Below are 21,071 nucleotides of genomic sequence, written 5' to 3'. Positions count from 1 at the left end.
AATTTCTGTCAATTCCTCACTGCATCAAATCATTATTTTGACTGCATACCTGATTTGGACGATATTATCTGCTGCAATCTCTCCCAAACATCATCGTTTAACAAAGTTACGCACTCAAAGGACGAGTACAAGCATATATTTGCGAGCAAGGCTATAGAAAGCCTCGTGAAAGGATCCTCATGAGGTATGGGTGCAAGATTCCCCAGGCCAGGAAGACTCTGTGCTCCCACAAGAAACAACCGCAGTACTCTTTCTTCAGCAAATGGCACGAACCCAGACAAGAGCGCCAAAGCTTGAGCCCTCAGCCGCACTGAAGGGTCAGTAGATACCATGGATGCAACTCTGTCCCATGTCCCAGAAACTACTCTACATGTTATACTGTCGACCGTAGATTTATTCAGGTTTGATTCTACGAGTAATCCGAGATGCTTCAAGGCAACAGATCTTTGTTCTGGTTCCCAATGGCCTAACATGGTGATGACCAGATCTACAAGATGGTCATGATCACTCAGATTGCTCATGTCCAAAGCAAAAATTGAGGAAAGCCATTTGTCCGGCAGCAAGCGCCAAGAAATTCTGGGAGCAAGACAGATGAAACCCTTGATCACTGTGCATACAAGAGCTAAGCATGGGTCGGAGAAGTTTAACCCCAATCCAAACACATAATCCAGCATGCATGATGCAACTTGCCAGAAATGGCTTTTTTGGCTCTCCAGAATATCTTCTGCAACCCGTTCCATTGAAATGACCCAATAATTTGAAGAAAAATCAACAGAGCTGTCCTTCTGTGCATCCACAGCAGACGAAGTCAAGCATCTCAAGAACAAGAGGATCTTCGTCGTTGTGATGGTGAGTTTCCTGGTGAGTTTAGAGTGAAGGCCCCAACAGGATTCAAGTGCAGCGCTAAGCTTCTTTATCAAACCCTCCATTGATTCTGAGATTTCTTGTAACTCAACCAGGGAAAGTGGCCTTAATCCAGTAGTGTTTTCAGGTTCAACTGTAGTTATTGGCGCATCTACCTGGCCAATCTGACATGGAATGGAAATGCCGAGATTTTCAAAAGCCTGTGCAAGTGAAATAATACAGCTGTTCATGAGACGTTGAAATGCCAAAAGATGATCCAGGAAATTTGTTGTGGGCTCAGATACAGTAAAATCGGCCCATTCATGCAAGGAGAGCAACAAATCTTTTTTCCTCCTGAATGACAGGTCAGGATAAATACCCCCTAGAATGAAAATTACTCGGGATCTGCTGTAAAACATTTGTTCTCCTGTGAAATCCTCCTCTTTAATGCATTTTTGTAAGATAAAACTGAAAAGCTCTCCAAAACATAAGAACTCTAGATCACTTGAAGAAAGCTCATCGGAGGGAATCAGCTCATCTTGTGAGGCCTTTCTCAGGCCGTAAGAAATAAGAGGTTTTAAAAGGGCAAAAACAGAATCAAGGAAATCCACATCGCAGAACGGGGATCGACACAATGATTCCAGAATCTTTGCTACTCTGGGCATCTCAAGCACCATGGCTTCGGTGTGCTCCTTAATTACAGCTTCAAGTATAAAAAGGATAACAGCTTTAGCATTCCTAGCAGCTAGCTCGCTTGAAATTCTCTCATCCCCGTTGCCAAGAAATTGCACCATACAAAATTCAGAAAACCAGCAAAGTATGTCCGAAACAGCTGCCGATGGCAGAGATCTCAACCGCAGACAAACAGCCTGCAAAATAGTCTCCCCAAATCCCATAAACTGTTTTACCATCGTGGGAAAGAATCTGTAAAGTTCGGGAAAAGTAGTTTTAAAAGAATGACGTCTGATTGATTGGCCAGACTGCACCAGCCTTGAATCTGCGGCCTTGACGTCACAAATATCTTCTGTAAGAGCAAGAACATCACCAAATATTGATAGTAACGAAGTGAGATGTGATAGATTCAAGGAGAGAAACAGCTGATCACGCAAACATATCTTTGCAACAAGTGAAACGGCCTTCCAACCAAGGAATCGTGCCAAAGGAGAAGGAAATTTAGAGAAGGTTGGGATTTTAAGCACCCATGACTTCGGCGGAACCAAACTTCTACACAGAAAGCCGTCGCTGGAAGTGAACAAATCCTCGTCAAATCCAAGGGAAGCACTAACCAATTTTTGAAGAATCATGCAGTGGCGTTGAATGCCATGCAACTTGACTAGATCCACCTTCGCGGTTCCTCTTAGTTCATGATGATATGAGCCAACAACACTATTCAGGTGATCAGCAGACCGCAATATAACGTCAATCACATCTTCAGGAGGGCAGCATAATTCTGTTGCCGATTCCAAAATGAAAAGCAAGCTTTGCAGGAGAGTTTCATGTATGCTCAGCTTATCCTTTTTTAGGTACCGTATCACAAACTGGCAAAGTAAATCCTGATTTTGACGAACTATGGTGGTTGAATCAGCATGTTGGATGTCACTAGGTGAGATGTACCTGCGTTCATGGGACAGACCATTGTTTTGTGACAGTTTCTGTTCATAACTATGGTCCATTTCAGCTGCTTGGAGAAGTTTCTCCAGAAAAGCTTTATCTCTTCTTTGCTCGAGGCGAAGAACTGTCTTTTGATCAAGACTACCATTGCTGTAAATGCTCGTTGGGTCCTTGGAATTGATTTTCTCGGTATTTTTGGCATTTTTTGCGTCATAAAATCTAGGTAGACTTTTTGACACAGAGGACGTCACAAATGGATTTATATAGCATTCAGCAGCCAATAGTAGAGCGTCAATGGCTGCTTCATGGCCTTCTGGAGAGATATCTGCCTCTGAATACAGATCAAGAGCCAGCTGCCTGAACTCTGAAGCTCTGGACTGACAATCGTCATAGTGAAGAAGTTGCAAATAATTTGCCTGCAGATCGAAATACCGAGTGGAGAAGCCGCCATCAGAAATGGAATTACCTACTAGATAATTATTTTGCGTTTCAGTGGTTTGATTCACACCTCCTTCAAAAAGACCGACTAAATTCCCATCCCCATCACGATCCTTGACAAAGTAGGCAGACTTTTTTATTAGGGCAGCCCTTTTCAGCTCCGCCGGCGCAAATAGTAGATTGGAGTCATCAAGCATATCCATTTTTATGGAAACTTCTAACAATCGACTGCTCTCTGCTGACTCGTCAAGATTATGTGGGGATTCAGCCTTGGAACCAGAGGGTTTGCACAGATCAATTTCAGGGGGAAGCAGCAAATTCGGACCCAATATAGAAAGAAGAACGCTGCAGTAAAAGAGAAGATGGATAAGCGAACAAATCTGCTAAACACAGAACACACAACAGTTCAAGTCACAATCACCTCGGTGCCGCAGCACGGCGCCTCCATTGACGCTCCAAATAAGGAAGAACAGCAGGCTTTTGCAAAGCACAACGAATGATACTGAGAGCTATTTCACAACTTTCTTCCTGTTTCTGCGATAATATTATTTCCCCCTTCTTGGAGGCAATCCCACCTTGATTAACGCTAAAAAGAGGTTCGAGGAAATACTCTAACATTTCTATTAGAAAAAGAAGCTTATGCTTGAATTCCTGGAGGAAAAACGCAGGGTTATTTGATGCACACGCACATGAATTATGAGCCACAATTAAGTCCAAAGGCAAACCTTATATCTCCTCAAGATATCATCTGCATAGCCAGATAATGCTAAAATAATGTAGTTCAAAGCTACTCGAGGGTGGATACTAGATCTTGGAGCAGTACCCTAAGAGGTCAAGAACATCAACAGTTGTTACCAGAGAACATTATTAAGACCAAATAAAAAGCAGAACCAAAGCAGCATAAATTTTGGTCACATTGAGGATTAAGACATGCGTACAACAGTCCATACAGTTCTTAACAATCGTAACAAGTCCGTCAATCTTCAATCAGATAATCATGGTAGTAATATCTGCCTACTTTCTAGTTCTATGCTTACAGGCAAGAAAAAGAAATTATGAAACTGGAGCAGCGAAAACTCTTTGTAAAGTTTCCAGGCCACAGGGAAACAGCAAGGCTCGTCTGAATTTCGAATCACCACATAGAAACACAGCTGACAATTCAGCCAATCGAGTAATCAAAATCATTAGGAAATGCATTAATCTTCTCTATAAATTTCTTCCAAAAAAAAGAATAATCTTCTCCATAAAATGACCCAGACATGTATACAAAAAAATAGATTTGGTTGCAGAAAAAGGTCTCCTTTTACAGTATACAAAGAAATTTACAGGGAAGGTTATTATTGACCCAGTGAGAAATCAACACATTTTGAGCCAGCCAAGTTTCAATCGTCCTCTATGAAATGCATCAGGTAAAAGAGCTTGATGGGTTTAAGACCAACTCAAATGCTTTTGTTTTAGTTGGTCATTTTTTTCTTTCTTTCTTTCAGAAAAACGACCAACTGACAATATTTTGCGGCCCAGACATCCTGAATCAGCTGGCTACAGAAAAAAAAAAAAACAGGAAAAGACATACGATCAGAAAGACCAATTTAAAAGGCCCCACAGGAGATGACAGAGAACAGTGTCTAGAAACTAGACCCTGAAGAAAAGCCAAATATCAAACATGTATCACATTTTTTTGGAAGGAATCAAACCTGTATCACATCGAGCAGATCTTCAACAAGTTCAACAACTAAATCGACCTGGAATATTAAACACCATCAGCATGTATCCGCCAAGTTTCCAGGTTAAAAGGGGATGGGTTGACCTTTGCTACAACTATTGTTAGCCAAGGAGCAAGTGCACCCAAACATAGATCAATCAGAACGCATGCTGCCCTTGCCTGGGAATAAGTTAAAAGATTCAGTCAGTTATCCTGAAATGATTTCAAAGGCAACACATATGTTAAAAAAAATACTGCAGAAAAATGACAGAAATAGAATAACAAACAGTGCAGAACTACAGAAAAATGAGGTTAGATTCACTATCAAACTAAGACCTGTGATGCTGAGACTGATGATAAGTAACCCGCAGAAGAACGAAGGAGAGGATAGTACGTGACAGATGACATAGAAACAATCTGCATCCACAGCAAAAACAACGTCAGCTTCCTTAAAACCCCAAAGCATCATTTTTTTTTTATTACCAGAAGATATACCTGGGATAATGCTCGTAGAACAAGGGGATGTGCCCACTGAGAGAAATGATCGTTAATTGGATCCTGAACCGTATGCAGCGGAGGGCGAAATGCTGTTCAAGACAAAAGTATGATTTCAAAGATCAATTATACACATAAAATTCATCGATTAGATCAAGTCTTTGAGTCAATCACCTGGAAGCAAAGCTTGCACTAGTGGTAAAATAGATAAGAAATCCACTCTGCTTTTAGCTAAATTTCCACATAAAAGAGGCTTCATAAGGAAGCCAAGTCAGCCAAATAAGCACCAGATTGCACAAACATTTTAAGAAAAACAACTAGAGAGTACCTGTGCAGCACAAGCATAGAGAACGTGGAAAATTCCCTCTTCTATTGATGAAATATCCAGAAGACTAGTAAAATTTATGTCCATATGCACATCAGGTATTGAGCATGCCTCCCCAAATAGCTGTGAATAGTCACTTAAACAAACATCAGAGGCCTCAGCTCTTCCCGTATCAACAGGTGGCAAAGAGAAAGGATCACCAGTTGAGATGATTCCAGATGACGTGGGCAGTTCAATTTTATGTAAAGACAGTGAAGCCTGCGTTCCAAGAAACCATGATCAACGCAGAAACGCATCATACCACGTGCAACATGTCCAAACAATTAATCATACATACCAGTCGACAGACAAAGCCCAGTTCATGATCCTTATACGCCTTGCGTAAAAGCATGAGTGCTACGTCCGGACGAAAAACTAAGGAGCACAATGAAGGTTGAAAATCTGCAGCGGAACTACGGTGTCGCCTTGACTGAACCTGCAAAAAATGGTGATTCAGGAAGGATGACCAGAAGCCTGTTTTATATAGCAATGGTAGAGGCATGCCAGGAATAAGCGAGGCCTTATTCATCAGATATGCATAGTAATCGAATTCTTTTTTTCTCCAGAAATGCTTTGTGATTACTTTTTCGAGTGTTTAAATATCCATGCTCCATATGTATGAAAGGGTATAGAATTTTACCATGAAACCAGGATAAGAAATGACTGGTGGAGGATAGGAAATAGGGAGAAAACCAGTGTGTGAAAGAGGAGACTGAAAGAGGGCTACAACTCCCAGATGTCACACTAACTTATAAGAGAACAGATCAACTATTAACACAACATAATATGAACGGGGACCACCACAATTGAGTATACACTGCATCCCAGTCGAAGCTTGGGCATATATGCACCAAGCTTGATACTTCAGAAATCCACCTGAGAACTCAGGATTGCCTTCGGAGTCGCCAACTTGACCTTGAGGATTCCCAGAAACAAAATGACGGTCAACTTCAAAAAGGCCCACAATCTTCTTTTTTTTTTGATGCACTTAATCCAACATGGGAAAATCCCATTTAAGCGCGTGGTCACGTGACCCAATCGGTGAGATTTTATTTTTCACGTGAGACCCAGATCCAGATCCAGCAGAATGGGGCCAGTATCTAAACTGGCCCAGACTGAACTTTAAGCAAGTTGTTTTGTCCGTTCCAAACCCCAATCTTCAAATTGGAAAAACGTGCCAGAGGCCCTGGAGGGCTTTGTTCCCCTAACCTCTAGTTCCAGCCTCCAATCAACGCGCTATAGTTTCTCGGATGAAAACCCCAAATTCTCATTACAACTCTTTCCCCCTTAAATACAGAGTGAAAACAATTTACCAACTAGGCCACAATCTAGTTGAAGGTATTTGTGCAACATTGGAAATAGAAGAGTAGAAAAAAGGAAAATTGAAAGAATTAAAAGGGTGTGAGAGATAAAATAAACAAACAGGAGATAGGCTAATCTTTTTGACAGGCGGTTAGTCTACAAGTCATAGCCTAATGTTTATGAGCCAACAAAGTTAAAATAAAAATCATAAGCCACTTCAATCAAGTCAGTCATTACCATAATATTAAGCAAAACAAGTTCATCCCCTAAGTTTCATCGAAAAAACCTGATTCATAAGAAGTGTTTTGGGAAGTCAATATACCTCAAAATTAGATGAAACAGTAATGGGTGGAGCTTGACTAGTTTTCATCTCTGCTTCAGGACTACTTGATATTGCCCGCACAGCTTCTCTGTGGACCCAATAGAAGAAAAAACTCTTATTCAATATCAATGCTACGAAAACGTAGGTAAAATACAAGTCACTTTTCATGAAGGTAATGCTCACTAAGTATTTGTTACAATATCTTGAGAAATGTGGGCCTCAGCCCACTTAAACCTCACTCTCCATTAAAATACCTCCCCAGGTGTCTTCTTTTTGGGCTAGTTTATTTTGCGATCTTTAGACATCCTTCTATTAGGGCCTCAAGATGAGAGATCCCCTCAACTTATTTTATCAATCATGAGGATGAGTCTATGGCTCGCATGTCTTGCTGTGAGTCATCACCATCAGCATGCCCTGTACCTTCCTAGTTGTACACCCATTGTGCCCTTGCATTTGGGCCCATCCATTACTCAAGTTTCTATATAGTTCCTTCACTTCCGCAGATTCTCCTGACACAGCTCAATCAGGCTGACATCGTTGCTCCATCTGACAGTCTGTTACCACGTGCTTGTAACGGCCTCTGATAAACCAGACCTCCCAATAGCCATCCAAAAAGTACCTCTGCATTGCACCATAGCATGCTCTCTTCCATACTGTGAAGTATTCCCTGGTGTCATCCACTTGTCAGATTTATTTGTGTAACAATCTGTCTCAGGGGCCTTCGGTCACCATGGGTGGCGCACAGCAATGGAACAGGACATGTAGTTGGTGGATAACAGCACTTGGATCCAGATAACATGGCTTGCATATAAGTCTGTGTTTGGCTGGAAATGGGCATTTGATGAGAAACCTTGTCCTAATGGGTTGGCAAATTAATGCTGAACTAGTTTTGTGTCCCTTCACCCAAACTTATGGGGAGAAATATACCACAATGTTATAACAATATGATAATATTCCTAAGAGTTGACATGTAAAGGACAGGGGCCTTATGCCTTGAGAGGTCCACTAATCAGCACGTGCGGAACATACGTGCAGACTTACAAGCATAACCGACAAGTTTTATGTGGGAAATGGGATTCTTGAAAAAGAACCGATATAAAAGATGACGGAGGAGGTTGACTTGGAACAGATATCGGCATTCAGCGAGGGAACTCGAGGGAGACACAGAGCAATGCGGAAACAACAGCTGAGGAGCCAGAGCACTATGATCAAATCTCAATGGATTGAATGAGGAGATAGACGTTCAAGAACAGAAACTGTAAGTCGTTACTTATTTGTGACTCTAAAAGGATTTAAAAATTACATTGCAGTATTCCCCGATTGAATCCATAAATGCAGAAAAGAAAGTACAAGTGAAAGAACAATAGCACTAAAAAACACCTTTGCTTTATAGGTCTCTGCATAGAAGTCAAGTTTGAACTGTCATAGCTCAAGAATTTCTCTAAGGCTATTGAACGATATTAAATTAATTTTCAAACAGGCAAACTCATAAAATCTGTTTACAGGCTTAGGGGTATCATTTTTGCTACATAACAAAAATGATTAAATTATTTTTGTTATGTAGCAACTGTCACTTACATGACACATTATCTTAGTCAAAAACTAGCCGTTGAATGTCCCATGCCTATATATGCATGTTAAAACATCAAAGGACATATAACTTCTTCATGATCTTTTTATCGGCTCCCAGCTTCGGCCTGCGCCCTACTAGTGTGTATCTCTTCCTCCGTCCATGTGATTTCGTCTGCTAGACTCCTTAATATTGACCTGATATCAGAGCAATACAGACTAGGCCTGCAGCATTGCAAACAATCCTTTACCTAGCCTTTTTTTGACCTGCAAGATTGTTCAAATAGGAATCGATCACTGTGACGGCATCCTTAACAGGATCCTGCACAACACGCCCCATAGTATTGCCACCCAACCGCTTGGAACGGCAGATGCTTTATACCGTAAGACAGTGCCCCATAGGAGCTACAGTCTTCATGAGACTAGCCTCAACGTTGACTGTCCCGACTGTCTGGGAAAATGAAGATTTACCTCAATATTAACCAGCCTGGCTGGGATGGTGAAGATTTCTCTTCATGATTCTAACGGTCAACCATCTTCAAATTGTGATGAAGCTGTCTTATATACTTGGTGATTCGCCTCTATGATTTCAGACTTTTATTTTTGAAAAAATCAATGACTTCAGATTAAGGTCAACATTATATGGATTTTGACACTGTCAAAGATGTGAGGGACCCTACTCAATGTGCCAAGATGAATCCTGCATGCAGACCTTGTGGATTGTTCTTCGTGGCTTATGCAAGAGCATCAGACTGCCCTCGCATATGCTAATGAGCTTCAGACCTCATGTAAGGAGATCATTTTTTTCACCAGCCACATACAAACAACTCCATGGATCGTGGTTATATTCTGATTGACAGGGTCTATCACTATCTGAAGGGAATGCGACCAGAATTTGAATCCACTTGAGCTCAAATATTCAACCGCAGCATAAGCTGAATTTCAAAGATACCGATGTCCATTGTGTAAAGAAGAAAGCTGACAAGGTCTACTCACAGGGACAATCATGGGATGGCCGAGAGCACAGCCTGCACAGTTAAACAGCAAGTCCCTGGACCTAAGCCATCATCACAAACTCAGTCAGGGCAACAGCAGACGAATTCAGACAGACGGAGGGGAAGAGGTGCACACTCTTAGAGGACAGGCAGAATCTGGGAGCCAATAGAAAGGTCAAGAAGACGTTTCCTTTGATGTTTTAACACACATATATAGGAATGGGAGATACAACGGCTAGTTTGTAACTTAGGTAACGTAGTACAGCTAACATCATAACATGTGCTACATCATAACAAGTCTTACTCTCAACTTCCACGTCCTGGGCTTGAATCAGAAATAGGGTCCCCTGTTTCTTACCCCCATAATTCCATCCGAGCAATCATCCATGATATGAATGGTGATGTTTATCTCCTAGTTGACCAATTTTTCTCTCAAAGGAGAGGTGTTTATCTCCCGTTATGCAAGAAAAAACAAGTGAAGCTAATCAAGGTTAATTTCATTAATTTTTTGAAATATTTCATTAATGATTAATAAACTCATTTATTATAAAAAAATGATTAATAAACTCAATGATTTCCAAAATACACGTTTATTGGTCAATCAAGCTATAAGGTTTTTCCTCTCACGGAACCTGCTGGGTGTAAACGTTGAAAGACCAGCTTCCTTGGCAATGAAATAGTTAAACAAATAGCAAAGATTACACTTCACAATTTCCAGAACGACTTCTGTCATTCCTCAGCAGAAATCAAACTATCAGTGACAACAGAACTATTACGTTTTACAACAGAACTGTTATGTAAGCCCAGTCAGAGGAATGTCTAAGTGACTTTATTAGAATGCAAACAGTGACTCTTAACCACATCACTCGCACATTGTTTTATATTCAGGACGAAGAGAATTTATTTTTCCAGTATAGTAGATGAAGAAATATTGGATTAGAAATACAGAACCAGAGACAATTAGACTAGATAAAGAAAGTTTTAATCCCTGATTTACCATGCCATAGTGGACTTCAACGTACCTTTGCTTCACAGTTCTAAGAAGTGGATAACACGGACCCGCAAGCATGGCCAAAAATTGTATGCTAGAATCAGGATCCTCGGTGAAATTAGAAAGGTCCGTCTGCATAACAGTAAAATGCAGATATAAACAGAAATGACAGCAAAGATGAGGAGACGATAAATTTCCAAACGAGAAAAAAATATTTTTTTACCTCCAGATAAGGAAGAAATGTCGACAATTTCCCGGCAATGTCTTGAAGCAACTAATGACTAAAAAGCATTAGATGCCATAGCAAGATCATGTCAACAATATTTTATAAATTTATGTCCAAGAATAAGAGATACTACCTTTAAATGAACGTTCTGAGGTTCTTGTTTGTGAGAAATGATATGCGGTGTCAAGTGGTTAACAATAGGCTGGAACTCTGCTTCAAGTCCACTAACAGAAACACCAATGAGCTGCAGTGAAAGGGGCATAAATAATGAGAAGAGCCATTGTTGAATGAATAATGAGAAGAGCCAATAAATAGCCTTCAAAATAATCGACCATTATTTGTGCAAAGTAAAGATCATTTAAAGAGAGCGCTCAACACTGAAATTTGCTGTTTGAGTGAATATGTAACTGAAATTACCACCCCCATCAATGATCACCCTAACAATCTAATGGGGAGTATTGTGCATAACTTAATAAAATCCAAAGCACTACGTCACAGAGTAAAACAAGGATAGATTTTCATCCCACAACAGGGGAAGTCTCGTCACCAAAGATATTCTTCAAATCATCATCCGCATAGCATGCCACGTGAAATTTTGACTTGTCAGCTTAGTAAATCCACCAAAAGAAAATGAATCAACTTGATCAAAACATTAAGTTTTGAGTGATTAAATACCAACTTGATGCATAGAGAACAACAATGGTTAATTTTTCAGATTTATCAAAAAAAAACAACTGTACATTTAGTGACCAGGATATGAAGGGTAAAGGCTGGACAATAGATGTTTCATCCGCATTGTTTAATAAACTAAAACGTGAGATGAGCCTGCGGTAAGATTTTACCATCAAGGCTGTTAGAGGCATCACAGGCTAGTAGGATCAAACCCAGCTGGCACCCATAAGTTTCGGAGCAGGACTTTGGTTTGGCAATCGTTTTTCTCCCTCACTCTTTCCCTCCACATGTACAAAGGTGGCGGCTGCAAGAGGTCAGAAAGAGACAGAGAGAGGGAGGGAGGGACTGAGGGAGACAGCACAAGAATGAGAGAGAGGGAGGGACTGAGAGAGATAGAGTGAGAGCGAACAAGAGCAGGAGAAAAAGACAGAGAGAGAAGAACAAGTGACACAGAGAATGAAAGTAACAGACAGAGAGAGAGAGAGCAAGAGAAACTGAGAGAGTGACAGTGAAGTCTGAGAGAGAGGGAGCAAGAGACAGATAGTGTGACAGTGAGAGAGAGAGAGTGACAATGAGAGACAGAGAGAGCAAGAGACCAAGTGAGGAAGCAAGAGACAGACAGAGAGAAAAAAGAAAGTGAGAGTGAGAGGAAGAGAGAGAGAGAGATCAAGAGGATGAGCAAAAGACTGAGAGAGAGAGAACAAGAGGATGAGAGAGGGAGCGAGAAAGCAAGAGACAGAGAGAGTGAGATGGAGAGCGAGAACGAGAGTGAGATACTGTGAGAGAGAGAGAATGCTCCGAGGGAACGTGAAAATGAGACTGATGAAGAAAACGAGAGACTGAGATAAAGAAAGAACAAGCGAGAGAGACTGAACAGGAGCGAGAGACTGAGATAAAGGGAAAGAGAGAAAGAGAGGAGAGAGAGCAAGAGAGCAAAAGACTGAGATTTAGAGAGAGACAGAGACTCCAATAAAGAAAGAGGGTGACTCAGATAAGCAAAACGAGAGAGAAAGAGAGACTGAGAGAGAGCGAGATAGAGAGAGAGAGAGAGCGAGATAGAGAGAGAGAGAGACAGAGACAGAGAGATAAAGAGAGAAACAGAGAGAGCGAGACACTGAGAGATAGAGAGAGAACGAGAGAAAGAGAGAGCGAGAGAGACAGAGACAGAGAACGAGAGATTGAGAGACACAAAATGAGAGGCTGAGAGGCAGATAAAACGGAAAGACTGAGAGAAAGAGAGAGAGAGAGAGAGGGAAAGAGAGACAGAGAACGTGAGGCTGAGAAAAAGAGATAGAGAGAGAGACTGCAAGAGAGTGACAGACTGAGAGAAAGAGAGCAAGACAGAGACAGAGAGAACGATAGACTAAGAAAAAGAGAGAGAGAGAATCACAGAGCCACACAGATAATGAGAGACTGAGAGAGAACGATAGACTGAGAGAAAGAGAGAGAGAGAGCCAGACGGAGAACGATAACGGAGAGAAAGAGAGCAGGAGAGAGAGACTGAGAGAGAAAGAGAGCAGGAAAGACTGAGAGAAAGAGAGAGCGAGAGACAAAGTGACAGAGAGAGATTGAGAGAGAACACGAGACTGAGAGAAAGAGATAGAGAGACTAACAGAACACGAGACTGAGAGAAAGAGATAGAGAGAAAGAGAGAACGAGAGACTGAAAGAAAGAGAGAGCAAGAGAGGCAGAGTGACCGAGAGAAAGTGAGAGACTGAGAGAAAGAATGCGAGAGAGAGAGAGACAGAGAAAAAGAGAGAGTGTCAAGAGAGGAAAGAAGAAGATAATGACATAACTCAATAGAGTACATGGCTGGGTATACATATACCCTAGGAGAGAGAGAATGATAAGAGGGCTAATGGGCTTATAGAATAGGGCCCATTAGCCCATAAGGCTGACTATCTCACTAACACCCCCCCGCAAGCGAAGTATGGATGTCATCCATGCCGAGCTTGGACACTGCACGTTGCAGGAGAGGTCGAGATAGTCCTTTGGTAAGGACATCAGCAGCTTGATCAGCGGATGGAACAAATTCCAAGTCAAAGATGCCCTCGTCCACGCGCTCCTTGAGGAAGTAGCGGTGGAGTTCCATATGCTTGATCCGTCCCTGTTGGCCAGGGTTCTTTGCCAAGGCGATTGCCGACTTGTTGTCGCAGTAGAAGTGGATCGGGCCGGAATACTCCACACGAAGGTCATGGAGAATTCCGTATATCCACTGGCCTTCAGAGGCCCCATCGGCAAGTGCCCGGTATTCGGCTTCAGCACTGGAGCGGGACACTTTGTCCTGCTTGCTGCTCTTCCAACTGACAAGACTGACGAAGACAAAAGTGCAGTACCCCGTGGTGGAACGACAGTCCACAACTGAGCCGGCAAAGTCCGCATCAGTGTACACCTTCACGGTCCGCTCCATACTCCGAGGAAAGAACAAGCCCTTCCCGGGGCAGCCCTTTAGGTACGCAAGTACCCGGTTGGACGCCTGACGATGGATCTCCCGCGGAGAGTGCATGAACTGACTGAGGAGGTTGACGGAGAAACTAATGTTGGGGCGGGTGTGGGTCAAGTACAGGAGTTTCCCCACCACCTGCTGGTACTGATATGCGTTCACCGGTGCTGAGTCCTCCCCCTTACCCAACTTGACGTTAGGGTCGATGGGCGCACACTCGGTCATGCCTGTCAAGGCCAGTAGGTCGACGGCATACTTCTGCTGTGACACAAAGATCCCCCGGGGGGAGTAGGCCACCTCAAGGCCGAGGAAGTAGCGAAGAGGCCCGAGGGCCTTGATCTCGAACTCCTTGGCCAACGCAGAGCTGAGGCGGCCGGCCTCTGCAGAATCGGACCCCGTGATGAGGATGTCGTCGACGTACACGGTCAAGATGGAGACACCTGCGGGACTGTGACGGAAGAATAGGGAGGCATCCCCATTGCTCTGAGTGTAACCCTCGGTCTTCATGACCGAAGAGAACCGACCGAACCACATCCACGGCGACTGTTTCAGTCCATAGAGAGACTTCCGCAGCCTGCAGACGGAGCCCGGAGGACCAAGGGTATACCCGGGAGGTGGCTGCATGTACACCTCCTCCTTCAAGTCACCGTGGAGAAATGCATTCTTCACATCAAACTGTCGTATCGGCCAGTCGGAGTGAGCGGCAAGCGCCAAGAGGTGACGGACTGTTTCCATCTTCGCCACAGGAGAGAATGTCTCGAAGTAGTCCACGCCATACGACTGAGTGAACCCCCGAGCCACAAGTCGAGACTTGAGGCGCTCGAGAGTACCATCGGCACGATGCTTCTTGGCATGAATCCACTTGCAATCCACCGCCCTCTTGCCAGGAGGAAGTGGAACGACTTCCCAAGTGTGGTTCTTGAGCAAGGACTGCATCTCCTCATCCATCGCCGCTTTCCAATGAGGAGAAGCAAGAGCATCGGATAGGCGACGAGGAAGTGGATGCGACTCGATGTGAGAAAGAAAGGACCGGTAGGAAGGGCTTAGCCGGTCAAAAGAGAGATAGTGAGATAAGGGGTAGAGAGGTGTGCGAGTGCACTGACGAACCCCTTTCCGAAGGGCGATAGGCCATCCCAACTGAGCATCATCATCAGTAGATGAGGGTGACGCATCGTCCGACGGAGGAGCGGAAGCAAAGGAGGGAGAAGAAGATAGCTCCCCGGGGGTAGGGGGAGGCTCCCCGGGGGAAGGTGGTGCACTAGGAGAAGGATACGGTGCACCAAGAGTAGGATGTAGCTCCTCGGGGTGAGAGATGGACTTCCCGGGGTTAGGAGGTGCCCTAGGGGGAGGATACGGTGCACCGGGAGGTGAGACGGTAGGAGGCAAGGGAGAGAAGGTGGCTGGGGACGGCGACGGTGGAGGAATGGGTCCCACAAACGGAAAGGGTTCCAAGGAAGGAGTCGAAGACGCCTCAGCCAGCGGAAGGCGTGGCGAGGTAGAATCACCGAAGTAAGACTCATGCTCGGCAAAGGTGACGTTTGCCGAGATGAAAAATCTCCGAGACGGAGGGTGGTAGCAACGGTAACCTTTCTGGAGAGAAGCGTACCCGACGAAGACGCACCGGAGAGCTTGAGCATCGAGCTTCGTGCGAGAGGGAGCCGTATCGTGGACGTACGCCGTGCACCCGAAGATGCGAGGGAGGAGTCCAGTCCGCAGTGAGAGATGGGGGAACGTCGTGGAGAGACGATCCAGTGGGCTGACAAACCCGAGGGGCTGGGAGGGGAGACGGATTACGAGATGGGTACTCGTTAACACCGCCTCACCCCAATACGCCCACGGAACAGAATAGTTCAGCAGAAGGGTACGGGCGGTCGACGTGACATACCCGATCCGACGTTCTGCCATACCGTTCTGTTCCGGGGTGGCCACACAAGAAGACTCGTGGAGAATCCCATGGTCAGCAAAGTACGTGGCCAGCTCGATGTTGACGAAGTCCCGGGCGTTACCGGAGCGGAAGCGCTGAATACCTCGGCCAAACTGAGTACAAACCATGGTGCAGAAGTGACGGACCGTCGAAGCAACCTCAGATTTGGCGATCAACAAGTAGACCCATGTGTAGCGGGTGGCCTCGTCAACAAAGATCTGAAAGTATCGGTGGCCCTTTAGGCTAGCGTGCGGGGCGGGTCCCCAAACATCACTATGGATGCGAAATAATGGAGTGGAGGAGTGCGAGGTGGACGGAGAGAAAGATGAACGACGGTGCTTTGCCAGTTGACAGGCATCACACACGATAGTCTGAAGGTCCAATCCAGTACACATTGAAGGAAAGAGACGCTGTAAAACTGAAAATGGCGGGTGACCCAGCCGTTGGTGAGCCAACTGGAGACGTCCCATACGCTGCACATCCGCCGGTCGGAGTTGGCGGTGAAGCAGGAAGCACCGAGAGCGTCCCCCATCGTCCAACAACAGCAACCCGTTCTCCCGCCTAATCGGTGTAGTCCGACCCACCTTGTCAGACAGAAACATCCCGTCAGGCTGGAGGTGAAAAGAACAGGACAAACTGTCAACCAAACGCTGAGGAGACATAAGTATAGCTCGCAGGGCGGGGACATGAAGAACATTGCTGACCACTCCGAGGCCGTCTACAAAAACTGCCCCAATTCCAGCAACACGCAACCGTCCACCACCAGCTGTAAGAACTGTACGGTCCCCACTATGCCTTTCGTAGGATACAAACCGGTCATTGAACGGGGTCATGTGTTCGGTTGCCCCCGAATCAAGAACCCAGCTCGTATCCGATACGAAAGGCGAGTAAGAAGCCGTACCACAATACCACTGTTCAGACTGAGGGATAGAGAACGCACCAAATCCACCAAAATGTGCCGTCGACTGAGTCGGAGTCTGCATAGTAGCCACTTGGTCACAGAGACGGGCCAAGTTGGCTTGGAGCTGCTCAATAGTCGCCGGGCTGGTAGAAGAGGTAGAGGAGGAGGCAACCATAGCTTTCCCTTCGGTAGCCTCCTTCTTTTTCCGGTTGTCGTACTGCGCTTCTTGCACCACTGGCGAAGATGTCCAGGCTTGCTGCAGTAGGAGCAAATCAGCCTGGAGGGGGCCGCCTCCGCGGGGGGAGCAGGAGCGGGCGAGGGAGGCCGGGCGAGGAGGGCAGTCGAGTCACGAGCTGTCTCCGAGGAGAGAGTGCCAATGACATGAAAATGACTCTCCTCTTCCTGGAGTTCCTTCACCAAGTCATCAATGGAAGGAAGGCCTTCCTTGCGATGGAGGACACGGCGCCGAGTGTCGTCATACTCCTTGTTTAGGCCATAAAGAAACCCCAAGAGGCGTAGGCGAAGAGTGTTCTGGAATGACTTGCACGTCGGATCATCCGTCGGCAAGTAGTAGTCCACCTCGTCCCACAGCTTCTTGTGTTCCAGCGCATAGTCCGAGATGGACAGTGCGCCTTGGCGAAAGTTGCTGGCTTTGGCAACGAGCATAAAGAGGCGCCAGTTGTCCCCTTCGCGGCCGCAAAATTTGTTGGCATGGTCCCAAAAACCCTTCACGGTGGAGCAGCGAGGGAACCTTTCACGGAACGAGGGTGCCAGGGAGGTCGTATAGAGCCATCCAAGGACGAAGTGTTCCTCGGCTTCCCACGCCGCATAGTGTGGATGAGTCGATGGAAGCGGGGCTTGTGTGCAATGCTTGAACAGTTGGCGAGCCTTGAGAGTAGTCTCGACAAAGTGACGCCACTGTAACAAATTCGGGCCCTGGAGACACGTCGTGTCGGGAACCGCCGGCAGAGAATGAGTAACCTTGTGTGACAATGGTTCTCGTTGAAAGTCTGCATCGGTGAAGCCATCATCTGGGACGGCCGGTTGACGCGTCTGGCCCGTGGAGTAAAGTTCCTCCGACATCAGAGCCGTGGTCTCTACGGAGACGGCTGTTGTGACTGAGGTTGCGGCCCATGCTGCGGCTGCGGCTGCAAGCTGCGGCTGCGGCGACGGCTGCGGTTGCTGGCAGTGGCTGTGGCTGCTGCTTCGGCGGCGGCTGCGGCTGTTGGCTGTGGCTGCTGCTTCGGCGGCGGCTGCAGCTGCGGCGGCTGCTTCTGCGGCTGCTGCGGCTTCTGCTGCTGCTTCGGCGGCGACTGAGGCAGCTGGCTGCGGCTGTGCGCGGCTGTGGCTGTGCGCGGCTGCGGCTGCGGCTGTGCGCGGCTGTGGCTGGCGCGCGGCTGCGGCTGCGGCTGTGCGTGGCTGCAGCTGGAGAGCGGCTGTGCGCGGCTGCGGCTGTGCGCGGCTGTGCGCGGCTGCGGCTGTGCGCGGCTGTGCGCGGCTGCGGCTGTGCGCGGCTGCGGCTGCGGCTGCGGCTGTGCGCGGCTGCGGCTGCGGCTGTGCGCGGCTGCGCCTGCGCGCCGCGCCGCTGCGGCGGCGCAGGGCTGCGGCTAGGGTTTTGGCTGCGGCTGGTTCTCCGGAAGCTCCACGGGCTGGCTACAGCTCACGCTGTGGCTGATCCGTCGGTCACGCTCCGGGTTCGCTAGACAGCGAGAGGGTGATGTCAAACCCTAGATGGAAGAGCTCTGGAGCTCTGATACCATGTCAAGAGAGGAAGGAAGAAGATAATGACATAACTCAATAGAGTACATGGCTGGGTATACATATACCCTAGGAGAGAGAGAATGATAAGAGGGCTAATGGGCTTATAGAATAGGGCCCATTAGCCCATAAGGCTGACTATCTCACTAACAGAGAGCAAGAGAGGCAGAGTGACAGAGATAAAGTGAGAGACTGAGAGAAAGAATGCGAGAGAGAGAGAGAGAGCAAGAGAGGCAGAGTGACAGAGAGAAAGCGAGAGACTGAGAGAAAGAATGAGAGAGAGAGAGAGCAAGAGAGGCAGAGTGACAGAGAGAAAGCGAGAGACTGAGAGAAAGAATGAGAGAGAGAGAGAGCAAGAGAGGCAGAGTGACAGAGAGAAAGCGAGAGACTGAGAGAAAGAATGCGAGAGAGAGAGAGAGAGACTGAGAGAAAGAGAGCAAGAGAGAGAGAATGATAGACAGAGGGAAAGAGAGCAGGAGAGACTTAGAGAAAGAGAGAGCGAGAGACCAAGTGACAGAAAGAAAGACAGCGAGAGAGAGAGAGAGAGACTGAGAGAGAACCCAAGACTGAGAGAAAGAGAGAGAGAGAGAGAGACTGAGAGAGAACCCGAGACTGAGAGAAAGAGAGCGAGAGAGAGAGAGAGAGAGAGACTGAGAGAGAACCCGAGACTGAGAGAAAGAGAGCGAGAGAGAGAGAGAGAGACTGAGAGAGAATCCGAGACTGAGAGAAAGAGAGCGAGAGAGAGAGAGGGAGAGACTGAGAGAGAATCCGAGACTGAGAGAAAGAGAGCGAGAGAGAGAGAGAGAGAGACTGAGAGAGAATCCGAGACTGAGAGAAAGAGAGCGAGAGAGAGAGAGGGAGAGACTGAGAGAGAATCCGAGACTGAGAGAAAGAGAGCGAGAGAGAGAGAGGGAGAGACTGAGAGAGAATCCGAGACTGAGAGAAAGAGAGCGAGAGAGACAGAGAGAGAGACTGAGAGAGAACCCGAGACTGAGAGAAAGAGAGTGAGAGAGACAGAGAGAGAGAGACTGAGAGAGAACCCGAGACTGAGAGAAAGAGAGTGAGAGAGACAGAGAGAGAGAGACTGAGAGAGAACCCGAGACTGAGAGAAAGAGAGCAAGAGAGAGAGAGAGAATGAGAGAGAACCCGAGACTGAGATAAAGAGAGCAAGAGAGAGAGAGAGAGACTGAGAGAGAACCCAAGACTGAGAGAGAGAGAGACTGAGAGAGAACCCGAGACTGAGAGAAAGAGAGCGAGAGAGAGAGAGAGAGACTGAGAGAGAACCAGAGACTGAGAGAAAGAGAGCGAGAGAGAGAGAGAGAGAGAGACAGAGAGAACCCGAGACTGAGAGAAAGAGAGCGAGCGAGAGAGAGAGAATGAGAGAGAACCCGAGACTGAGATAAAGAGAGCAAGAGAGAGAGAGACTGAGAGAGAACCCGAGACTGAGAGAAAGAGAGACTGAGAGAGAACCCGAGACTGAGAGAAAGAGAGAGAGAGAGAGAGAGACTGAGAGAAAGAGAGCGAGAGAGAGAGAGAGAGAATGAGAGAGAACCCGAGACTGAGATAAAGAGAGCAAGAGAGAGAGAGAGACTGAGAGAGAACCCGAGACTGAAAGAAAGAGAGAGAGAGAGAGAGAGACTGAGAGAGAACCCGAGACTGAAAGAAAGAGAGAGAGAGAGAGAGAGACTGAGAGAGAACCCGAGACTGAGAGAAAGAGAGCGAGAGAGACAGAGAGAACAAGAGACTGAGAGAAAGAGAGATCAAGAGAGACGGAGTGACAGAGAGAAAGCAAGAGACAGAGAAAGAGAGAGACACTGAGAAAAAAAGAGACTGAAAGAAAGAGAGGAAGCGAGAGAGAGCAAGAGCAAGCAAGAGAGAGAGAGAATAAGAACTTTGGTGACCAACAGTGGCACAGTCCTGGTGATGTGACGATGATGTGGCGTGACGGGTTTGGTGATGACAGTATAGTGTGATGGATTTTTATAAAAATTTAGGGAGGTGTGACATGGCGAACGGCATGCTGATCTATCCATCAGAGTTCATCACATCATCAGTTGTCAACCCTCAGTCGTATTCCCTTCCCGTCATGTTGAGGATGAACCCAACATGACACCACCCAATACCATCCTTCTGAGTTAATACATTGATCTCTATGTCATCTAAAGTTCTGTGTTCTCTGCAACTGAGCATTAATTATCAATAACAGGACGACATTCTCTCATTAGTATTAAGATGACCCTCTCTATCTGATTTTCCATCTTTCCTCTTCCACCGGTTCCTTCTTCCCTCCAATCCTCTATCAATCCTTTCCCCTCATGCAATGTAATCCTCCGCCCCGGAACTCATTGTCAGGACCCCATCGTAATGTCATTGTTTCTTTCCTTATTGGGCAAGAGGTCCAGAAGGACTCAAGATGCTAATTAACTTTGAGAAGAACGAAATGAAATCTACTTTAGAAATTAAAAAAGACTAGAGATCTCACGCAACCAGCAGACACTGGAAGAAGATACTTCAA

General features: G+C 46.2%; 1 protein-coding gene across 5 annotated transcripts in view; it reads right to left on the bottom strand.

The window, feature by feature from the left end:
- LOC144711878 (uncharacterized) overlaps positions 1–21,071 on the bottom strand; it is a 36,054-nt gene that overhangs the window by 2,479 nt on the left and 12,504 nt on the right. For 3 of the 5 annotated variants that reach the window (XM_078585997.1, XM_078585998.1, XM_078586000.1), the window contains 14 exons: positions 10,992–11,102; positions 10,856–10,906; positions 10,664–10,764; positions 7,078–7,165; positions 5,752–5,889; positions 5,418–5,672; positions 5,264–5,342; positions 5,090–5,181; positions 4,931–5,011; positions 4,700–4,774; positions 4,587–4,634; positions 3,618–3,716; positions 3,314–3,543; positions 50–3,237 (listed from right to left, as the gene is read on the bottom strand). In XM_078585997.1, coding sequence (XP_078442123.1) covers positions 50–3,237; positions 3,314–3,543; positions 3,618–3,716; positions 4,587–4,634; positions 4,700–4,774; positions 4,931–5,011; positions 5,090–5,181; positions 5,264–5,342; positions 5,418–5,672; positions 5,752–5,889; positions 7,078–7,165; positions 10,664–10,764; positions 10,856–10,906; positions 10,992–11,102 — 4,636 coding nt within the window. Of the gene's footprint in view, positions 1–49; positions 3,238–3,313; positions 3,544–3,617; positions 3,717–4,586; positions 4,635–4,699; positions 4,775–4,930; positions 5,012–5,089; positions 5,182–5,263; positions 5,343–5,417; positions 5,673–5,751; positions 5,890–7,077; positions 7,166–10,663; positions 10,765–10,855; positions 10,914–10,991; positions 11,103–21,071 lie in introns of those variants that run through there. The other 2 variants (XM_078586001.1, XM_078586002.1) reach the window with 2 other exon arrangements.

This window comes from Wolffia australiana, chromosome 14, assembly GCF_029677425.1.
Source record: "Wolffia australiana isolate 7733 chromosome 14, ASM2967742v1".
In the NCBI taxonomy this organism is placed as follows: Eukaryota; Viridiplantae; Streptophyta; class Magnoliopsida; order Alismatales; family Araceae; genus Wolffia; species Wolffia australiana.
Note: the sequence above shows the minus strand (reverse complement) of the source record. Positions and strands in the feature narration are given on the sequence as shown.